Raw genomic sequence first — 18,811 nt, 5'->3', positions numbered from 1 at the left:
TTAACATTAAGATTAAGCGATATCATAGTTGCAATTCCTGGGTCAGTTTCTATTAGTAATTTTTCCTTCTTGACTTTTTTTTTCAAAAAGTGTCTTTAAAGGTATGATATGCCCCCTACCTAATATTCTTGTAATATGTTTCTCTGACGCTCAATCGTAATGAAATATACCAAAGTAAGATAAAAATATAATACTTTAGAAACAATTTTGGGCTGTATATTTGCACATTAGGGGGGTGGGGGTAAAGTGTAGCGGTTCTGCATGCCTAATGTGTTAGGTACAATTATTCTGCATATTATGCCGTAAGAATTGTTTTCTAACTTCGCACTGTCCAAATACTTTACCCCCCACCCTAATATGCAAATATATAGCCCAAATTATATATTTTCAATCTGTTCTTTCACTTCTCTTTGTCTTGTCTCGCGCTAAGCTGAAAGAAACTAACAAAAAAACCGGTTCTATAATACGTCAATGAATGAACAGCTTGAGTGATGGGGATTTTATCGTACGAGTACCTCTTTAACTTTTTGGTTACTATGGAGCTTGTTTTTTTTTTCTTGACTCAACCATAATAGTCTTTTTTATAGGCATTTTTACGACTGATTCAAGGCTCGTTTAAACCTTTTTTTTGTGGGGTAGGATAAACCCACTAACCGCCTGATACGACCCTGCATTCGCATAGGTTTTTTGGTTGTGTTAGGGGTGGGGGGACAAACTGGAAAAAGTACAAAATAGGCAAAATACGTATATATAGGAAATATCAGATATCATAATAAGCAGACAAATCTCTTGATTTGGGGGGAGGGGTGCGGACCATTAGTCTACCCAGTCCCTATATACAATTGCCTATTTATCATATTATACTGAGCTGAAGCCGCTGTCCAGTATCAAGATGTATTGTGCTGTATGTACCAGCCGTCATGGCGGAATTCCTTTTTAAAAACCATTTATGTGACTCCTCGGAAATAATGAGGCGCAAAGATCAATGGTGCCAGTATCACGGTTAAGGTTCGTATGTTTCAAAAGTTGACCTTTATTTAGACGACATCTTCTCCGATTGATTCAGGGAATTTTTTGAGAGAAATAAGTTTATCAACAAAACCAAACTTACATAATCCTTTAACAACCGTCAGGGAAATTTATTGGATTGCTTATGGTGGTTGCTTTCATCCGTATAACCTGCTACTAATATATATTTATAGTTTATTTATAAATAAAAATAAAAAAACTGAATACAAAACCAAAATAAACACGAATAAATAATTTGTAAAACAAACAAATTAATTTTGATCTAAATCATTAGCAACTTCCCTTAACTAACGTTACTCTTGAACTGGCTAACATGATCTGCTAGCCTTATAACCCCCCCCCCTCGAGAGAAAATTCCACACCTATGGCCTTGGAAAATGTGGAAAGAACGATTCTTGTTGAGTGCTCAGAACCCCATACACTACCCCAAAGAATTTCTAACTTAATAACAATAAAAAAAGAATTGGACCTGAAAGTTTCCCAAAAGCCCTCCGGCGAATATCGATTCACCGGATTGATTCACCATTGATAAACAAATGGCTAGTTGATATCTCTTCACCATTCATTGATATCGATTCACCATTGATAAACAAATAGCTACTTGATACTTCTGATTGTCTAAAATTTTTAGCTTAGTAAAGCAATTCAAAGTACTATTTTCATTTCTTACATAATCTTTTAAAATAAATTGATATGATTTGAAATAAATGAAGTAGTTTACTAAACAAATCGAAAGAGCAAAAATCATTTTGTGCCTCCTCCCTAAAATTTGTATTGTGGGTACTGCTACTAATCTTGGGTGTTAATGAAACTAAATTATAAATATTAAGTAATAGCATAGACAATATCTTTCCCGTTCGGAGTTATACATCCCTTGCATACCCTCCATTAATGTTCGTTGTATGCTGTTCGAGGATTAAAATCCATCAATTGAATAATCACTTCTTTCATTTCGAAGTTTAAGAATTTGTATATTCTTTGGGGCAGGGCTCCATAGGTGGTAAGATAACTAAGCCGGATTATGGCCCAATTCAATACTATTTTCTCACATTAATTATCTATAGATCAATAGACTATATATTTAAATGGAGGGAAAAAACCAAAAATTCCTAAATATGAACCGAGACCTGTCTATTTTGTCCTCGAGCAATTGGAGCCAAAGTTGTTCCAAGTCAAAAATATGTCCAAGTATTGTAAAACCATCAGAAATAAAATGTATCTTAGGCATTTCCTATTTTAAACAAAAATAAGATGGGAGGGTGGTTCGGACAACACGCTTGGGGGAAGCAGTTGTTTGCCCGCCACCCTGAATATCAAGATTTTCTCCATAATTTTGCTATACACTAAAAATGATGTGCTTGTTTTTACATTTACCCTCATCAATTCAAAAAATTACCCCGAGACGTGACCTCTCCAAGACAGTAAAAATAACTTTCAAAGCTATGTAGTAATGGCTAAAATATATATTTACCCTAATTGAGAGCCTCCCCCGGAAAGGTGCTGGGACACCACCGAATCAAAACCTTGGGCGTGTGTGCCCCTAGGAACAGTCAACCTGCTATAACAGCTCCAATGAAAAATAAAGACTAGACAAAATGTTTTGCTAGCTGTTCATTAAAGGCCGCCCGATCGCATGGGCTTTGCTAGCTGTAAACTCCCCCTCTCCCTGCGATTTATTTTTATGGAGGTTTGCTTTTCATGTTTGTTTCAGAGAAAGGAACAAAATTATGGTACTTGAAATAACGCTGGACAAAGGAAAGGATAGCTAAAATAAACCTCTTCTTCACAGTTGTTTAGTTTCCTTCTTGGGCGGGTACTTTTGATAGATAAGATAAGATTTATTCATTACGAAATACGCATACAATATTACATTTTACTATTTCCCCGAAGGTTCTTTAGCTTGTCAAGAAGGGGGAAGGCAAACGAGTCACTTACTCAGAGAAGAAGAAGAAAAAAAAATCAAATACTTACTTACTCACAGAGAGAAGAGCAAAAAGGAGAAGAAAAGACAATATAAATAAAGTAAAACTATAGAAAACAAAACTAAATAGGTTGAATATAGTAAATTAATTAAGTAGATTAGTAGATTAAATAGACTCAAATGAAATAATAATAAATATAAGTCTATATATATATATATATATATATATATATATATATATATATATATATATATATATATATATATATGTATATATATAAAGTATAAATACTTTTATATATATAAAGTAAATATGTATAAAGATAAATAACTTCTAAGAAGCCAAAGAATTTTTAATGATTTTTTTGAACAAGCCGAATGAGTGGCACCTTCGAGCTGATTCGGGCAACTTATTCCACACAATATGACTCGCAATTAAAGGATTAAAATCTGACCTTGCACAAGGAGTAAAATGAACTTGAATGTAGTTTTTGGTATTGTGAAGATTATAATTATTCCGATCAGAGGTAAAAGATGGAACACTTAGGGGATGGGGGAGGTCACCATGAAGCTGAGAAAAAGTATCCTATAACATGCACACGAAAGAATATACAGCGACTCGAGAACAAGTAATAAGATAACTCCTGAACGACTCAAGATATTTCAAATTCTAATGAGGTGTCCCTCGGAGTCTTAGGGGGGATTCCCTCTTTGTTCCTCTGGGTATAGACTTGTATTGTTGGACTATGTACAATTGTTTTTTTTCTACAATTATTAAGCAGGGTTGCAAACTTTCACACTTTTCGTGTGAAATGCACTCTTATTTTTTCATTGCACTCTTTCACTCCATGGTCAGGATTTTCACTCTTTTTGTCCATTATTTGCTCTTTGCACTTTTATGAAATGATGATAGAAAAAGTATTAGCGAAATAAAAAACGGCGCCGGTATGATCTCTCTTATCTCTGCTTGGGCCGTCCCCCATGCGTCTTTCTGGTATTTTCAACCATTTACGAAGAAGCACATCAAAGTATAAATAACAAGTGAAAACGTAGTAGGTTCAACATCAAATTATATAGTGTTGGGCACAACCATTCTTCTTGGAAATGGAAAAGTGAGTATGCAACATTTAGTAAGGCGATGGAGAAGCAACAACCAAAACAAACCTTTCCAAAGTCTACTCTCAAACTGATGAAATTCTGCAAAGACTTAAGGCCTATTCACCATTTTAAAACGCGAACACCCATCTCTGCTTGTGCCATTTTGTCTGAGATAAAAATCTTATCTTGCCAGCCACGAGTCCAAGAATTTGGTTTGGATGGGATCCATACTATCAAAAAAAAACCGTAAAGTAAAGGATGCTTCCCCAGATTTCTCGAGGTACCCATTTAGAGCTGGGTCGACTCTAGCTGAGCTTAGTCACGCAACTGACCCCCGTACCAAACCAAATAGTTGGGTACACTAGGATTCGAACACTCATCCTCTCGGACAAAGGATCCCAAATCCAGAGCACCAATCCACTAAGACATGCCACCCATACTATCAAAATGACATAAAATGGTACATTAGGAAAGTATGGGGTAGCCTAAAGTTGTAGTTTAGACACTTCTTGCTATCTTGGAAAGCAGTTGAATTAGGTGAATGGCACTTTCAGAAATGAATCCAGCGCCAAAAATATCAAAGCTAATTAAAAATGACAAGGAAAAATGGATAAATATTGAGCAGTTCATTTTATTGACCCACGACTAAAGTGAACATACCACTCGATGCCTTTTTCTATGCTCATTCCGGATAGAATAATCACTTTTCGCCCAAATTCACTTCACTCCACCCCTATTTACCAATTCAGTGTATATATTTGAACATGAGGGGGGGGGGGTAAAGTTCATTTTTGCAAGAACGGCTGTCCTACTAATCAACAGGATGAATTTATTCACTGATGTTTTTAATGTAGAAAATAATCTTATTATTTATTTTTATTTTTGAAGAGAGCGTAAACCAATATGCTATTGCATTAACTTGCCTGGTTTTTGGACTTGCATACTGTCCATTGTGTATCAGTTGTATTTTGACCTTTTTTTTCTGTATGGTGTTATAGAACTTACGATTTTACAATTTATTATTAAACACCATCAAACAGTTCGTGCTATTGAACTGTAGTAAGGAATGACCAGGCTCAATAGCAACCGAAACTAAAAAATTGAATTTTGATTCCTATAGTTACATCATAACGTAACGAAAATCACACCATCAGATTCAGCGTATCAGAGAACCATGTTGCAGAAGTTTCAAGCTTCTATATACAAAAATGTGGAATTTCGCATTTTTTGCCAGAAGACAAATCATGGATGAGTGTTTATTTGTTTTTGTTTTGTTGTTGTTGTTGTTTTTTCCCCCCAGGGGTGATCGTACCGATTAAGTGGTCCTAGAATGTCGCGAGTGGGCTAATTCTAATAGAAATTAAAGTTCCAGTTCCCTTTTTAAGTGACCATAAATTGGAGGGCACCTAGGCCCCCTCCCACGCTCATTTTTCCCCAAAGTCACCGGATCAAAATTCTTTGATAGCCATTTTATTCACCATAGGCGAAAAACTTAATAACTATGTCTTTAGGGACGACTTACTCCCCCGCAGTCCCCGTGGGAGGGGCTGCAAGTTACAAACTTGACCTGTGTTTACATATAGTAGTGGTAACTAAGAAGTGTATAGACGTTTTCAGGGGGATTTTGTTTGTTTGGGGGGAGAGTTGAGGGGGGGTACGTGGGAGGATCTTTCCATGGAGGAACTTATCATAGGGGAAGAGACTTTCAATGAAGGGGCGCAGGATTTTCTAGCATTATTTAAAAAAAAACAATGAAAAAAAATATGAAAAGTTTTTTCTACTGAAAGTGAGGAGCAGCATTAAAACTTAAAACGAACAAAAATTATTACGCATATGAGGGGTTTACTTCTTCGTAATACCTCGCTCTTTACGCTAAAGTATTTTTTAGTAATTTCAACTATTTATTCTGCGGCCTTTGTGATTCAGGGGCCATTCTTAAGGAATTGGGACAAAATTTAAGCTTTAGTGTAAAGAGCGAGGTATCGACGAGGGGTGAACCCCCCTCATATACGCAATAAAAACATACGAATATAGAAGTTCGTTATGTAAGTTAATTCGTAAGTTACGTATATTTTTTACTATTGAAAACGTTCGTAAAAAAATAAAGTTCTAGTTGCCTTTTTAAGTAATAAAAAAATTGGAGGGCAACTAGGCCTCCTCCCTCGCTCCACTATTCTCAAAATCTTCCGAAGCCAAGATCAAAACATGCATTAAGTCAAAAACGACCAGAAATTAAATAAAAAAACATATTTTTTTAAATGAAAGCAAGGAGCGACATTAAAACTTAAAACGAACATAAATTACTCCTTATATGAAAGAGACTTTTCCTCCTCAACTCCCCGCTCTTTACGCTAAACTTTTTTACTGTTTTAAAAAGTAGAGTTAAGAGAAACAGTCAAACTTTAGCGTAAAGAGTGAGGCGTTGAGGAGGAAAAGCTCCTTTCATATAAGGAGTAATTTCTGTTCGTTTTAAGTTTTAATGTTGCTTCTTAGTTTCATTAAAAAAAAAAAACTTGTTTTAGAGATTAAGATATTCTAGTTACATATTTTGTGAATCGTTTAGTTGTTAGTGTTAATCATTAATTTATCAATGCGATTTAGAACCTACACGAAATTTTGTGTGCTGTTTTGAAGGATGATAGGATCCGTTTTGTTTCTACCCCCTTAAAGATACTTAACTACTGATAATTATAAGCAATCATGCACACAGAGTGTGGTAGCGTGGTATTAATGTCCGTCCTTCTTTTAAATCGCAAGATTTTGAAGATTTTCCCTATAGTTGCTCGTTGTCTGTGTCCTTTTTTCAATTTGTGCTCTATTTGAAATTTTGGACCGCTCCAATGTCAATTTCTAGGTACGTTTCTTATTCTGCCTATATATCCTCATTTTTGCACATATGAGGAGTTGTCTTCCATAGATCGTCGTATCCTCCTAGGTTTTTTTTTTTTTTTTAATTCTTTGAGGTAGCATATGCTCGTAGTTGTAAAAAATTGTTGTTTACAACTACAATCCTTGTGGGTGTATAAAGAGTTGGGAGTAAATTGTGATTTATTGTTTTTCATGCGCAATGGAAATATTTTTTGAAGATGTAAAAAATTTGTTTATTAACTTCGTTACAGTCATTGAAATTTTGTGTAGTTATTAATGGGCTCCGACTTCTCCTTGATCGACCTGGCTGGGGAGCTGCCTTGATCATGACGGAGGCGCAAATTTTTTGACTTGTAGCCTACTCGTTTTTAACAATTGGCACGCTTTTTTGTCCTTGATTTGCACTCTTTTTTGACGTCTGGTTTTTTCAGCAGTTGACAACCCTGGTTCTTATACGCAAGTTCAGTATTACTCAGTATAAAAAGTTTTTACAGGCGTACATGTGACTTGTAGTTTTTCGATCCAACATTAATTCAAATGGATTGCAACAGGTGTTCTCAAATTTCAGCAAATATAAGCCTGAAGACCACATAGTGACTTGCTTTTATCTTTAGAAGCCTAGTGTGAGAATTCCATTCAATCCAGATTTGCTACTCACCGTCATTTATATTCACGGAACTTCCTAGTGGTATCAAACCATGTCAAAAGTCATGACATTACAACTGATACATTCTCTGAAGAATTGAAGAAGAAATGCTGAAAGTGTTTCCTCTTGCTGTCATGTTTAGGTGTTTTCTACTATACCGATGTTTGCATAGCTGATGAGCCTACAGACGTTAAATGCTTTTTTTTTGTAACCTTAATGGGATACACTTAGACTGACTTGTTTACGCATATTTTATAATTTAAACACATAAATCACTAAACAGCTTACCTTTTGAGTTTCAAGAAGTCAATGTTTATTACTTTTCGGTACTGTATTATTTGCGTATTAATACACTCGTATATTTCGCTATTAATCAGGTTGGAACATTTTAAGCACCGGCCTCAATTATTTTATTGGAACCGGTGAGGTCGTTTAAACCCGATAGAGCACTGATGCTTGAAATCAGAATATCGTTCATAAATATTTCATTTACTATTTTTAGTCACATACTCCTTATTTCGATTGACTCATTAATGAGTCCATTGTTAGGGTAAGTACATCTTTTTCTGCATGTGCCGGCCCGGAGTAATATTAGTACGTTGTGAATTTCGCATCATGCTATTTTTAACCTGTGCATAATGCAGTGGAGATGGAGACTTTTCTGCACAGATTATCTATTAGATTTTTGCCTGATATCTCACTCCCAGCAAAATACATGGGCCGAAGTGTTCCTCAATTACATTGGCTATCTAGAAAAACTCGCCGCCCGCACAGTGTCATTGGATTGATTGGATAACACTCCGTCCGCGCAATTTCATTGGATATTGTCAAACTTTAGGAAGGCAAATTATCTGATGAGGGCTTTTGAGGTTTGTGATAATATTGAAGTGAGATATCTCCGTAAGCATCAATAGAAGCGTAAGTCATCAAAGGTTGGATGTCTGTAGATCTCTTCTTGACAAACATTGCACAAATTCTCCTCTATTTTCTGAAAGTTCATCTCCTCTAGTTCATCCCGAGAGGTCTTCCGGTTTTTGCCATCTAGTATACATCTCAAAGTGTCACCTGTGCCGCTCATCTCCTCCACGCTTGGCGCAGGCCCTACAACGCTTGGCAAATCTCCTGTTTGGCATACTTTCGCCACGACTGACAATCGCCACCTACACAATTTTTGAAAGTCAGCGACCCCTCGGTCGTACACGAATATCCTGTATAATACAGTGGATTAATATCCTGTCAAAACAGTGAAATATTGTCTACCATTACGCACCTCAAGTCCTTTTTATCGTGAAACCGTCAAAGCGGTATGGGTAACCATTCCCTTTACCTGCATGTTAGGTGCCTGTTGATCTTCTCCAAACACTTTTAATTCTTACCTAGGTTGTGAAGTTAAATTTCTGCCATGACTAAAAATGGGATTATACCATTTAAGAATCGATATATTTGGGCAGATATAACTTGAGGTTTCTAAATTTTTAGCCTGAAGCATTTACATAAGAAAATAAAAGCTAGGGGGCGTCCACTTTCAGAAGTCACGCACACCGTCAGGTGCGTGTCGGGCGTGGTGGAAATGTGCCAAGCGTGGCTGAAACTAGACCAAATCTGCTAAGCGTGGCGGAGTGGTGCGACATACGTAGCCTTCTAGGATGTACACCTTCAGGCGGAAGGGTGGCGTCCCCTCGAGTAAAACGGAAAAAAAGTCTGCTTTATATTCTTGCAATCGACTCGAATTAAAGAGATACACCTTCTCCCTTCCTTAAATAATCTGAAATTTAGATTTTTGAAGATTTTCGACTTTAAAGGAATACTATATTTATTTATTTATTTATTTATTTTTGTTCTAGAAAGTGTGTTACTTTTTTAAGCGATTCTATTTAAGAGATAATTGTCATTCTTTCCCAATGCGTCTTAGAATTCCCCCAGAGTTTAAAGTCCATTCTAAGATTTCCTACAGATACTTATCTTGCACGAAATAATTAATCTCTAGAAAATTCTACTAGCTGCTTTCGGTTTTTTTGTATGTTAGATTACATTCCTTGCCGTGATATGACTACGGCTCATCTCTTAACAATTCTTATAAGAAGAAGGAGAATTAATATTCTTGCTGTATATTACTTTAACAACCTCTTTACCATTCAAAACACTCTTTGATTTTCCCAAGTTTTTTAAATTATATCCTTATTTTTTAAAAATAAATTCTTAATTTTTATTTGTTTAAATTGTTTAAATCCTTATTTTAGTATCTTTGGTAATAATTAATACCTATAATTTTATTGACGAACAAAATAAAAGAAGATTATGTTCACATATTCTGAGAAGTGCTTACAGGTTAAGTATATAGAGAGGGAGGCGTTCAAAGATTTATCCAGGGGACCCGTTCCTGAAAACATTGGGTTTTTTAAAAATAATATCCATTCTCGCTTAAGCGGGATATCCTTTATGACCATTCCATTTTTAATATTTCTTACGGTATAGATAGATAGATAGATAAGTATATTTTAAAGCCAAATATACAGCCATGAACACAGTACAATAACATAAACGAAAGACACAAATAACATAAACTTTGATCAGCGATCATCATAAAACGGTTAAATGAAACACTGCATTAACCTAATACTAGTACTTAATACTTGAAAAAAGGTCCTTGAAAAAAACGACGAACACTCAGAAAAAGACATAAATAAAACATTACATTTACTTTATACTGAGATTTTTATTTACTTATTTATTATTATTTTTTATTTAATAAAATTTCCAGATACCTTGCTACTCTACAAATACACTGAATCGACGTACTATTTAAGACACCTGGAAGTATCAACTTATTTCCAAAGATCCCTTCTCTTATCGTAGAGAGCCCCAGGCTTAAGCAATGTACTCTGTCAAGTGCATTATGGGTTCACTCTAAATCAAGTTACTTCCCGACAAGCCTGCAGCTTTATTTTTCAGCAAAAGGATAAGATACTTAAATCACTGGGTTCATTGGTTGCTGTTCTATCCATTCACCAAATCCTTAATATTTATATTACTCAGACTTTTTCGACAATGTTTTAAAACCGTAGGAGAGCTGGAAAATAACATACATAAAATTAACAGGAAATATAAACCTTAACATATTTAATTTCTTGGTTTCACATTTTCTTTTCTAAAAAGAAGAGAACATTGGTTCATTCCACAAACGGGAATGTTTGCAAATTCTTCTTCTTTAAAAAAGAAGATTCCTAGGAATGTTCTTTTGCTTTGTTGAGAATTTCCACTTTCGATGTTAATATTGTCTCTGGTGAAATGCTTTCAACTTCTTTTTTGTTTCCAGGATGGCGTTTTCATAAAGTCACAGGAAGTTTCAGGAAAGGGACTTTGCCCTTACGACCCTCGACACAACAGCACAGCTCTTTATACAGGTAAAACATTTTTGAACTCCTTTTCTTCTCATGGTACCAAAAATTTTAATTCTTATTTTTTTTATTCTTAAAAATAATTAAAATCTTTACCGTAACAGTTAATTCTTAGATCTGAGGAGTAAAAACTAGAGACTTGACTTTGAGAATCCTATAACCAACTTTGGGGCATCCCGTACCAAATTTTGGTAACACAAAAATTACAAAATTCAGCGGATATATGTTTTATTCATCCCAAAACCCCTCTATTTACGTTAAATTCTCTTCCGTCCTTAAAGAAATAATATTGAAGTAAATTCTCCTTTAACAAGTGCGTTTTCCCTAGTTAAAAGTATTTGTGTAAAATCAAAGTTTTACTGCAATCGTTAATGTACGTAAAAAAAATGAATGATAATATACGCAAAACTTTTGGCCGTGCTGTGTCGATTGGCTGTGCCTACAAATTGCTCTATTTCTTCTTCCCCGATTCAAAACACAAGTTGTAAAATCACTTCTTATCTTGCATAACTACTACTACTACTACTGCTTACAACTCACTGCCACACCAAGCTGCTTGGGGCGAAAACAATTTTGCACGCTCCTCCATCGTTCAACTATTCATACCCTCCCTCTTTACACCCTCCGAAGAAGTTCTGATCTCCCTTAAATCTTTCCTTGCGACCTCCCTCTAACGCATTTGGGGACGACCTGCTTTTCGTTTGACCCTTGATGGTTGGCTTGCAAGGATGGTCTTTGGCAATCTGTCATCCTTCATCCGCAGAATATGTCCCAGCATTAGAAATGTAAAGTCTTATATCCAAAGCGAAATTGGTTTCAGGATTGTAAGTATATCGTTAAGATGCCATGTTCCACTTTCTTGCCCTTATGGCCAAGCTATGGCCACGCTGAACAACTGTTCTGTAGATTGGAGTTCCAAGGATAGGTGGCTTTCTATACCGAATTTCCACGTTTCTGACCTTGTTCAATATGATTGTGGCCTTCATTCACGGGAAAGGCTGAATGAAATATAATTACAAAAGGCGTATCTTTCTTAATTGAATTAGCCGGTACTATAGTCTCTGAAGAACTTTCAAATGTAATATGTAAGATATTCTGGCAATATGTTTATAAAAGCTTTGCGTGTTTGCTGATGTATGGATTCATAGAATGACATACAAAAGATTCTTTGTGGCTATGTTATTTATGCCCGGTCGTTAATCACAATGATGATGATAGCGTTTTTTTAACTCATCATTAGACTGATGAAATTACAAATTAAGCAGCTTTGCCAATAATTTTATAATATGGAGCTCATGTTCCTACATCGCACCAGAGTTAATCGTTTATTTCTTCTAATAAATCTGTATTTTAATGTGTTTCTCACCTAAGCAACAAATGGAATTTAAGTCCAATATCTTTAGATATTGAGGGGATTGAGATTTTGCGGTGAGCACGACTTTATATGTCTCACGCAACAGACTGTGTTTCCAACTGTTGCGTAATTCATCTCTGGTTGTGGTACCTGCAACCGAGTAACCTATGCTAATCTTGCTCTGATATGAAACACTGACTGACCTTCTTCAAAATTTCATAGTTGTCACTACGATACGACGTGGGAATATACGTTGTAGACAAAAAAGCTATTGGTTTTTCAATAAACCAAAGGAACGAATCTCATAACAGCCCTTTTATTCACAACACCACAAGAAAAATCGATGCTTTGAAAAGGCCAAGCGAGGATCGCTTAGATGTATGTCCCGTTAGCTTGGAAATTTGTTTATCGGATTCTGCTGCTATAGTAAAGCCTACGCAATCGGATATAAAAGTGATTTAAGTATTTGTTTGATGAAATTCTTAGATTGTATCACACTTGAATTAGCGAAATCAAAACAGGGAAGTGATAGTGTAGCTCATAATTAGCATTTTTAGTTTATATCTCATTGTGTATTTAAATGATAATATCGAACATAGGTATTTTAACGTTTGAGGTGCAAGGATACCTAAAAGGGAGTAAAAGGGAGAAGAAAAACCAGACTTGCAAAGCTGTATGGCCGAAAAAGAAAAGAAAAATAAAAGGTAAAAAAAAAATTGGGCAAGTTTGTTTGCGGTGAATTCGATACTTTAAAGGAGCACACTATTTCGTCCGTTATAGACTGCTTTAGTGTATGTGGAAACAATGAATTGTTTGGTTTATGTGGCCAATCGAATTGGTTGGGTGGTCTTGCCTTAAGTTGCAGAGGTTGGATAAGAGACTCGAATAACTGACGGAAAACTAAAGTCAATACCTACTTTCATGGAAATTAAAAAAAAAACCATTTAACTTAAACCATTTTGTACCGGAGGTACAGATATTCAGATTTAGTGGATTTTCCGTAATTGGAAAACGTGAAGTTTGTTTTTTCGATTGAACGGAGTAAATTTTCTTTTTAAAGCTCAGGAAAGGGCAGCCCCTAAAAATTTTGTAGCATACCTGTTTGGAAACATTAAATATCAGCTCAAAGGAAGTGTCAGTTGAGTACCTTGGCAGCTTTGGGAGTTCAATGTAATGCTACCTGCATTGATTGAAAACCTTGCCGATGCAGGATCCATATTACTTATGCAGTATGTACATCGTATAAACAGTACTTTGCTTAATTATTAGTAAGAGATAACACGTTTTCTTTATTTTAAACTAGCCACATTAAAGATCCCCTAATAATTTTAAGCAAAGTTGCTTTGGGAGCTCCCTGTGGTTTTGTAAAAATTAGCCAGTGGGCTCTTTGTCTATGAGACAGTAAGTAAGTAAGTAAGTAAAATATTTATTACCCGTATTTTTCACATGGAAAAAAACGAAGTACAATGAAAAAAAAGAGAAGAAAAACGGAGAGAAATTTAAAACACAACATGGAAAAATACACAATCAAGAACTGTAGAAGTGTTTAAGCCAGGGGTGGTTCCATTTTGCCTGAAAATTAGAAATCAACCGGTTTACCGCGATACTGGGGTCTGCTATCCTGTGTTTATCAATCATATAAGTATTTCTCGTCCACAAGGGGCATCGCAGCAGGAACTTCGCAAACCTAAAATAAAGGGACCGGAGCTTGTGTTTTTGGGTGTCAGTTAATAAATTCCAAAATGGCGCAATATTAATGTGGCGCAAAATCGGCATTAGAGGAGTCTGCTGGCGACGATAGACCCATACGCGGTGCGGAGTTTTTTCTCGACGTGTTTGACGAGCAGTAGACGAGTTTCGTTGAGGTTACGGCCTATGGGTAGACCCAGATACACGACGTGAGATGAGACGGTAATTGACTCGCTACCCAGCAGGAGGTAACAGTCAGCTGATATTGAGATTCGCAGAATTTTCAAGATATCGAATCTGCTTAAGCACATTTAATTTACATTTGCTTCAACCTTTTAATAAAATACATTTGGTTTTAACATAAATATATAACAACCTTTTAACAAAATATGACGTCTTTTTCATGAGTAGAATTAGGTTACTCTCGGCCATTGTTGCAGAAATACGGTTTCTTCCTTTGTCTTCTGGCCTTCTATCTAATCCTTTGGAATATTATATCCGATAGAGTTTATCTGGTTTCCTAATTATGTTCAAATTGATGGCATGAACTACGAGAAAATATAGAGAAAGAAATCAATCTTTGGGTGCATTCCAGGTTTGACAAAAAGTTGCTAGAAACTAACTTTTTAGTCCTTGCTGACATTGTCGTAAAAGCTGGAACGACAAAATAGTAACTTTGACCTGACTTTTGTAGTTACTTTTATTGAAGATAGTTAATGGGCATTTTATTTAATTAGAGATGCATTATTATCATCATCAATATTATTATCAGATTGAAACGTGTTGGAAATATCATTAAAGTGAAAGATCGGTGGATAGAATTTAAACTTGTGAAGATGATGCCTTTATAAGCCTGATATTCCCTTAGTTACTTCACAAGCATTCCTGGTGGGCATCAACTTTATATACATCTTTAGTTAATATAAAGTTACTTCAAAATGACATTTGTAGTAACTTATATTAAAGATAGTTAACGGGCATGTTTGGTTAAGTGAATCTGAATTATTATCATCATCGGTATTGTTATCAGATTTAAACATTTCGGAAATATTATTGGAGGGAAAGAGAGGTGGATGCAATTGAAACTTGAAAACAAAGAATGCGAAGAAAAAAAAAATAACAATCATGGTCTTGAAGCGATGGTGATTTTCAGGCAGTGGAAAACGAAACAGCAAAAAGACAAAGCAGCTATTTCGGCAAAGACCTCCGTCAATTGCAATACTATGCCGTGGAGTTCCTGTGAACTTTTGTCAATTAAGAAAACTAATTATTTTTATCATTTAAACTATAAATTGAACATTACTGGTTTTTGGTTGGTTTAGAATATTATTAGCTATTATTCTAGAATTACCTAAACTTAACTATTTAGACCAGATAGCTTTTAAAACTTATAAAATACTCATGAATACCAGCTTTCAAAACTCAAAAAAAATTTCAAAATCCTTCTGAAAATTTCATTTTGTGACTAATTATTATAAAAATTCCTGAGCCAAATTATAAAAGTAGCAATTATTACATTTTGGCAATCAAATGCAATGGGAAACGGGCTCACTCAGAAAATGTTTTTACGGCTTGCAACCTGGAATGCACCGTCCAAAAGCCTTGTATACAAGAGATTGCTCTAGTTGCGCAAATTATAAATTGTAGGGATTATAATAGGATTTATTGAAGAATTGTATGTTCATTCAACCATTAAAATTTTCTGTTTGAATAAGCTTCAAATTGTATTTTTTTTTTTTTCTTTTTTTTTTTACGAATTTATGAATTTCGAAGGCCATAGATTGGACGTTTTCTACCAAAACCTAGTATTTCCACTTTTTTAAAGTTTTCGAGCAAATTGTAAAATAGTGATTTTTTTATTCTTCTGAAACGTGGGGGATAGATGAAGACACCGGTTTTCCGAATTTAATTTCTTTGCTTTTTTGCCTCTCAATTTTACTGTTCGGTGTAGCTGCTAGTTTTTTAATTCTTGTATGTCCCTGCTATATTTTTCCTTTTGAAAACTCATTAAATATGTTATCACCCCTATAAATACTAGGTCGTAACTCAGAAAGTCTACAATATTGAAAAATCTAATTTTGGCATTGGACTTACCATGTCCAGATTAGGGAGGTCCATCCGTAGCTTAAAATAAGATTATTACGTAAATATCGTAAATACTAGGTTTGGTGAAAGACAGCTGGAATTATTTTTTAATTGTCTCTTTACAGCCCTGAAGTCAGTGTTCCTCCGTTACGGACTTCTATTTTGTTGTTATTATAATCCTTAGGCGCGGGTATCCACAAGAAATGTTTTTTTTATTTACCTTATTTTCTTCCACAGCAATTACTTGAGGAATATATTAAATGTAGAATGTAGAATGTTTGAATTAAATTGTAGAATAGTTGTGGGCATCAAGTCATGGCTAATTGTAGACTAAGCCAAGACAGATAGTCCAATTGAGTGAGAAGAAAAACCAGGCATTAGTTCCCTCATTGCCGTCGTTACCATCTCCCACTTATGCTACACCTCTCATGTCACTCCACAATGCCGAACTAGAGTCAAGCTGTTGAGGTTCTATCAGAGGATTCACTGTTCATCACACTCGGTTCTTCCATTATAATAAAAAAATTTGTTTTGATGTCGAAAGTTTTTTAAGGATTTTTCATTGCGCTGTTTTTGATGATAGTTTCTCATCAGTTTTCCGCCACATGCACGAGGACTGTAGCTGACAGGAAACTGAGACAGTGGTAGGCCTAACCCCCCTTTATCCCCTTTTACCTCCCTTACCCCTTTATATGGGATTATTTCTAATAATTGTAGCTTAACCTTGTGTTTCATTTTCCTTTACTAGTAAAGGAGATTTCCTATAATTGTAGCTTAACCTTGTATTTCACTTTCCTTTACTAGTAAAGGAAATTTCCATTTGCTAGTGCAGTTTATATATATATATATATATATATATATATATATATATATATATATATATATATATATATATATATATATATATATATATATATATATATATATATATATATATATATATATATATATATATATATATATATATATATATATATATATATATATATATATATATTATATATATATATATATATATATATATATATATATATATGTTATATATATATATATAAATATAAATATATATATATATATATATATATATATATATATATATATATATATATATATATATATATATATATATATATATATATATATATATATATATATATATATATATATATATATATATATATAACCAGCGACAAAGGGATGGAACTGGAGGCAGAATCAGGATATAGTCCTGGATCATGGTCGTATCCAGGGGGCTACAGGGTTTGAACCCCCGACAGATTTTTTCCGACTCTTAAAAATATAAGAAAAATGCAAATAAACAAGTTTTTGATATGTTTTTGATTTTTTTCTAAAATCACCCTACCTCCGAAATATATACACGCCCCCCCCCCCCCCCCACGAAAAAAAAATCCTGAACACGCACTTGGCTAGGTTTATAGTAAGTGACACATACTTGTGGGTAAATCTAACCTGGGCATACACATAAACTCGTTTTGAGAGCGTAGCCAAGAACAAAAATATCACTTGGAGAGAAAGAGGGGGGTCGAAATTATTTCAGATAGTCATTTTTGTTACTTACTTCAAAACTCCATTTCAGCTCCCATACCGTATGCTCTGTATCAAGGACAAGTAAAAACCATCCTACTTGGCTCCAGGCAAGAATTATATGCAACTTTCTAATAAGCAACATAAGGTCGGGCAGCCTGGTCGGGGGGCTGCTCTTTACGTTAAGACCGAGGAAGTTATGCTTTAGTTCTTTTGCAATAAACTGAAATCGACAGTATTGGAACAAAAGCGAAAATGTTACTACCATAACAGAATAATAGTCTAAATTTAACCCAAAGGAATTTTCATGCAAGTATAACTTCGCTTCTACTAGGGGAACATTTTAAAACATTATACAAAATCCCAAATAAAGCATCTACAATGTCCAATACAGTTACGTGGCGTCTTAATTTTTGAAATATAGTAATTTTATTCTGGTTTAAAATATTGCTGCGAAGTTCCCACCATAACAGTAAAACGCCATATTAAAAAAAATCAAGAATCAAAGCATGATGTCACTAGTGTTTGATTTTCTTACACACTTAGCCATCCCAGTCAAAGTTCTTGTTAGATGTCTCATTTCTTTGGTCATTCTTCAGTCTCTAGTGTCTCAGTTTCCGGTCATGTCCACGAATAGTATCATCGTCGAAAGCGGTATCTCTTAACACTATTTTTCATTGTAAGATAGGATCGATTTTCTATCAGCATTTAAAGGCTATTTTGCTATTTCATGTACATGTCGAGTTTTCAAGCAGGTGTGCTAATTAGCTTAAGTTTTTCGATTGATGAATGTTGGATTTTCTCACCTTTACTGAATGACTTTAATTGGTTTTTGGCACTATCATTCGCCAACTTTTTTATATATCACCTTTGATCGTGTCTTTTAAATATAGATTCATGATCAAACCGCAGACTCAGAGACAATTGCCCAAATTAAGCCTGATTTGACTACATTTCATGAGAGGACTAATAAATATGTAGTAACCATATTCAACGCAGTAGTTGTGGCTGAAAATAGTGATGTGCCTTCAATATATTATTTTTTTGTGGCCTCATCACCTAATCGACTGGTTGTACACACTAGAAGAAGGAATTGTTCTATCAGTTAATAGTTCTAGCACCTTTTGGAGGGGCAAAACTTGATGGGAGGCTCATCCCTTCCAACACCCTATGTACCC

At 34.8% G+C, this 18,811-nt stretch overlaps 1 protein-coding gene across 3 annotated transcripts in view; it reads left to right on the top strand.

Moving 5' to 3' along the window:
- LOC136037921 (semaphorin-1A-like) overlaps window positions 1–18,811 on the top strand; it is a 233,001-nt gene that overhangs the window by 86,877 nt on the left and 127,313 nt on the right. For all 3 annotated transcript variants that reach the window (XM_065720778.1, XM_065720777.1, XM_065720776.1), the window contains exon 6: window positions 10,879–10,966. In XM_065720778.1, coding sequence (XP_065576850.1) covers window positions 10,879–10,966 — 88 coding nt within the window. The remainder of the gene's footprint in view (window positions 1–10,878; window positions 10,967–18,811) is intronic.

This window comes from Artemia franciscana, chromosome 17 (assembly GCF_032884065.1).
Source record: "Artemia franciscana chromosome 17, ASM3288406v1, whole genome shotgun sequence".
NCBI classification, from domain to species: Eukaryota; Metazoa; Arthropoda; class Branchiopoda; order Anostraca; family Artemiidae; genus Artemia; species Artemia franciscana.
Note: the sequence above shows the minus strand (reverse complement) of the source record. Positions and strands in the feature narration are given on the sequence as shown.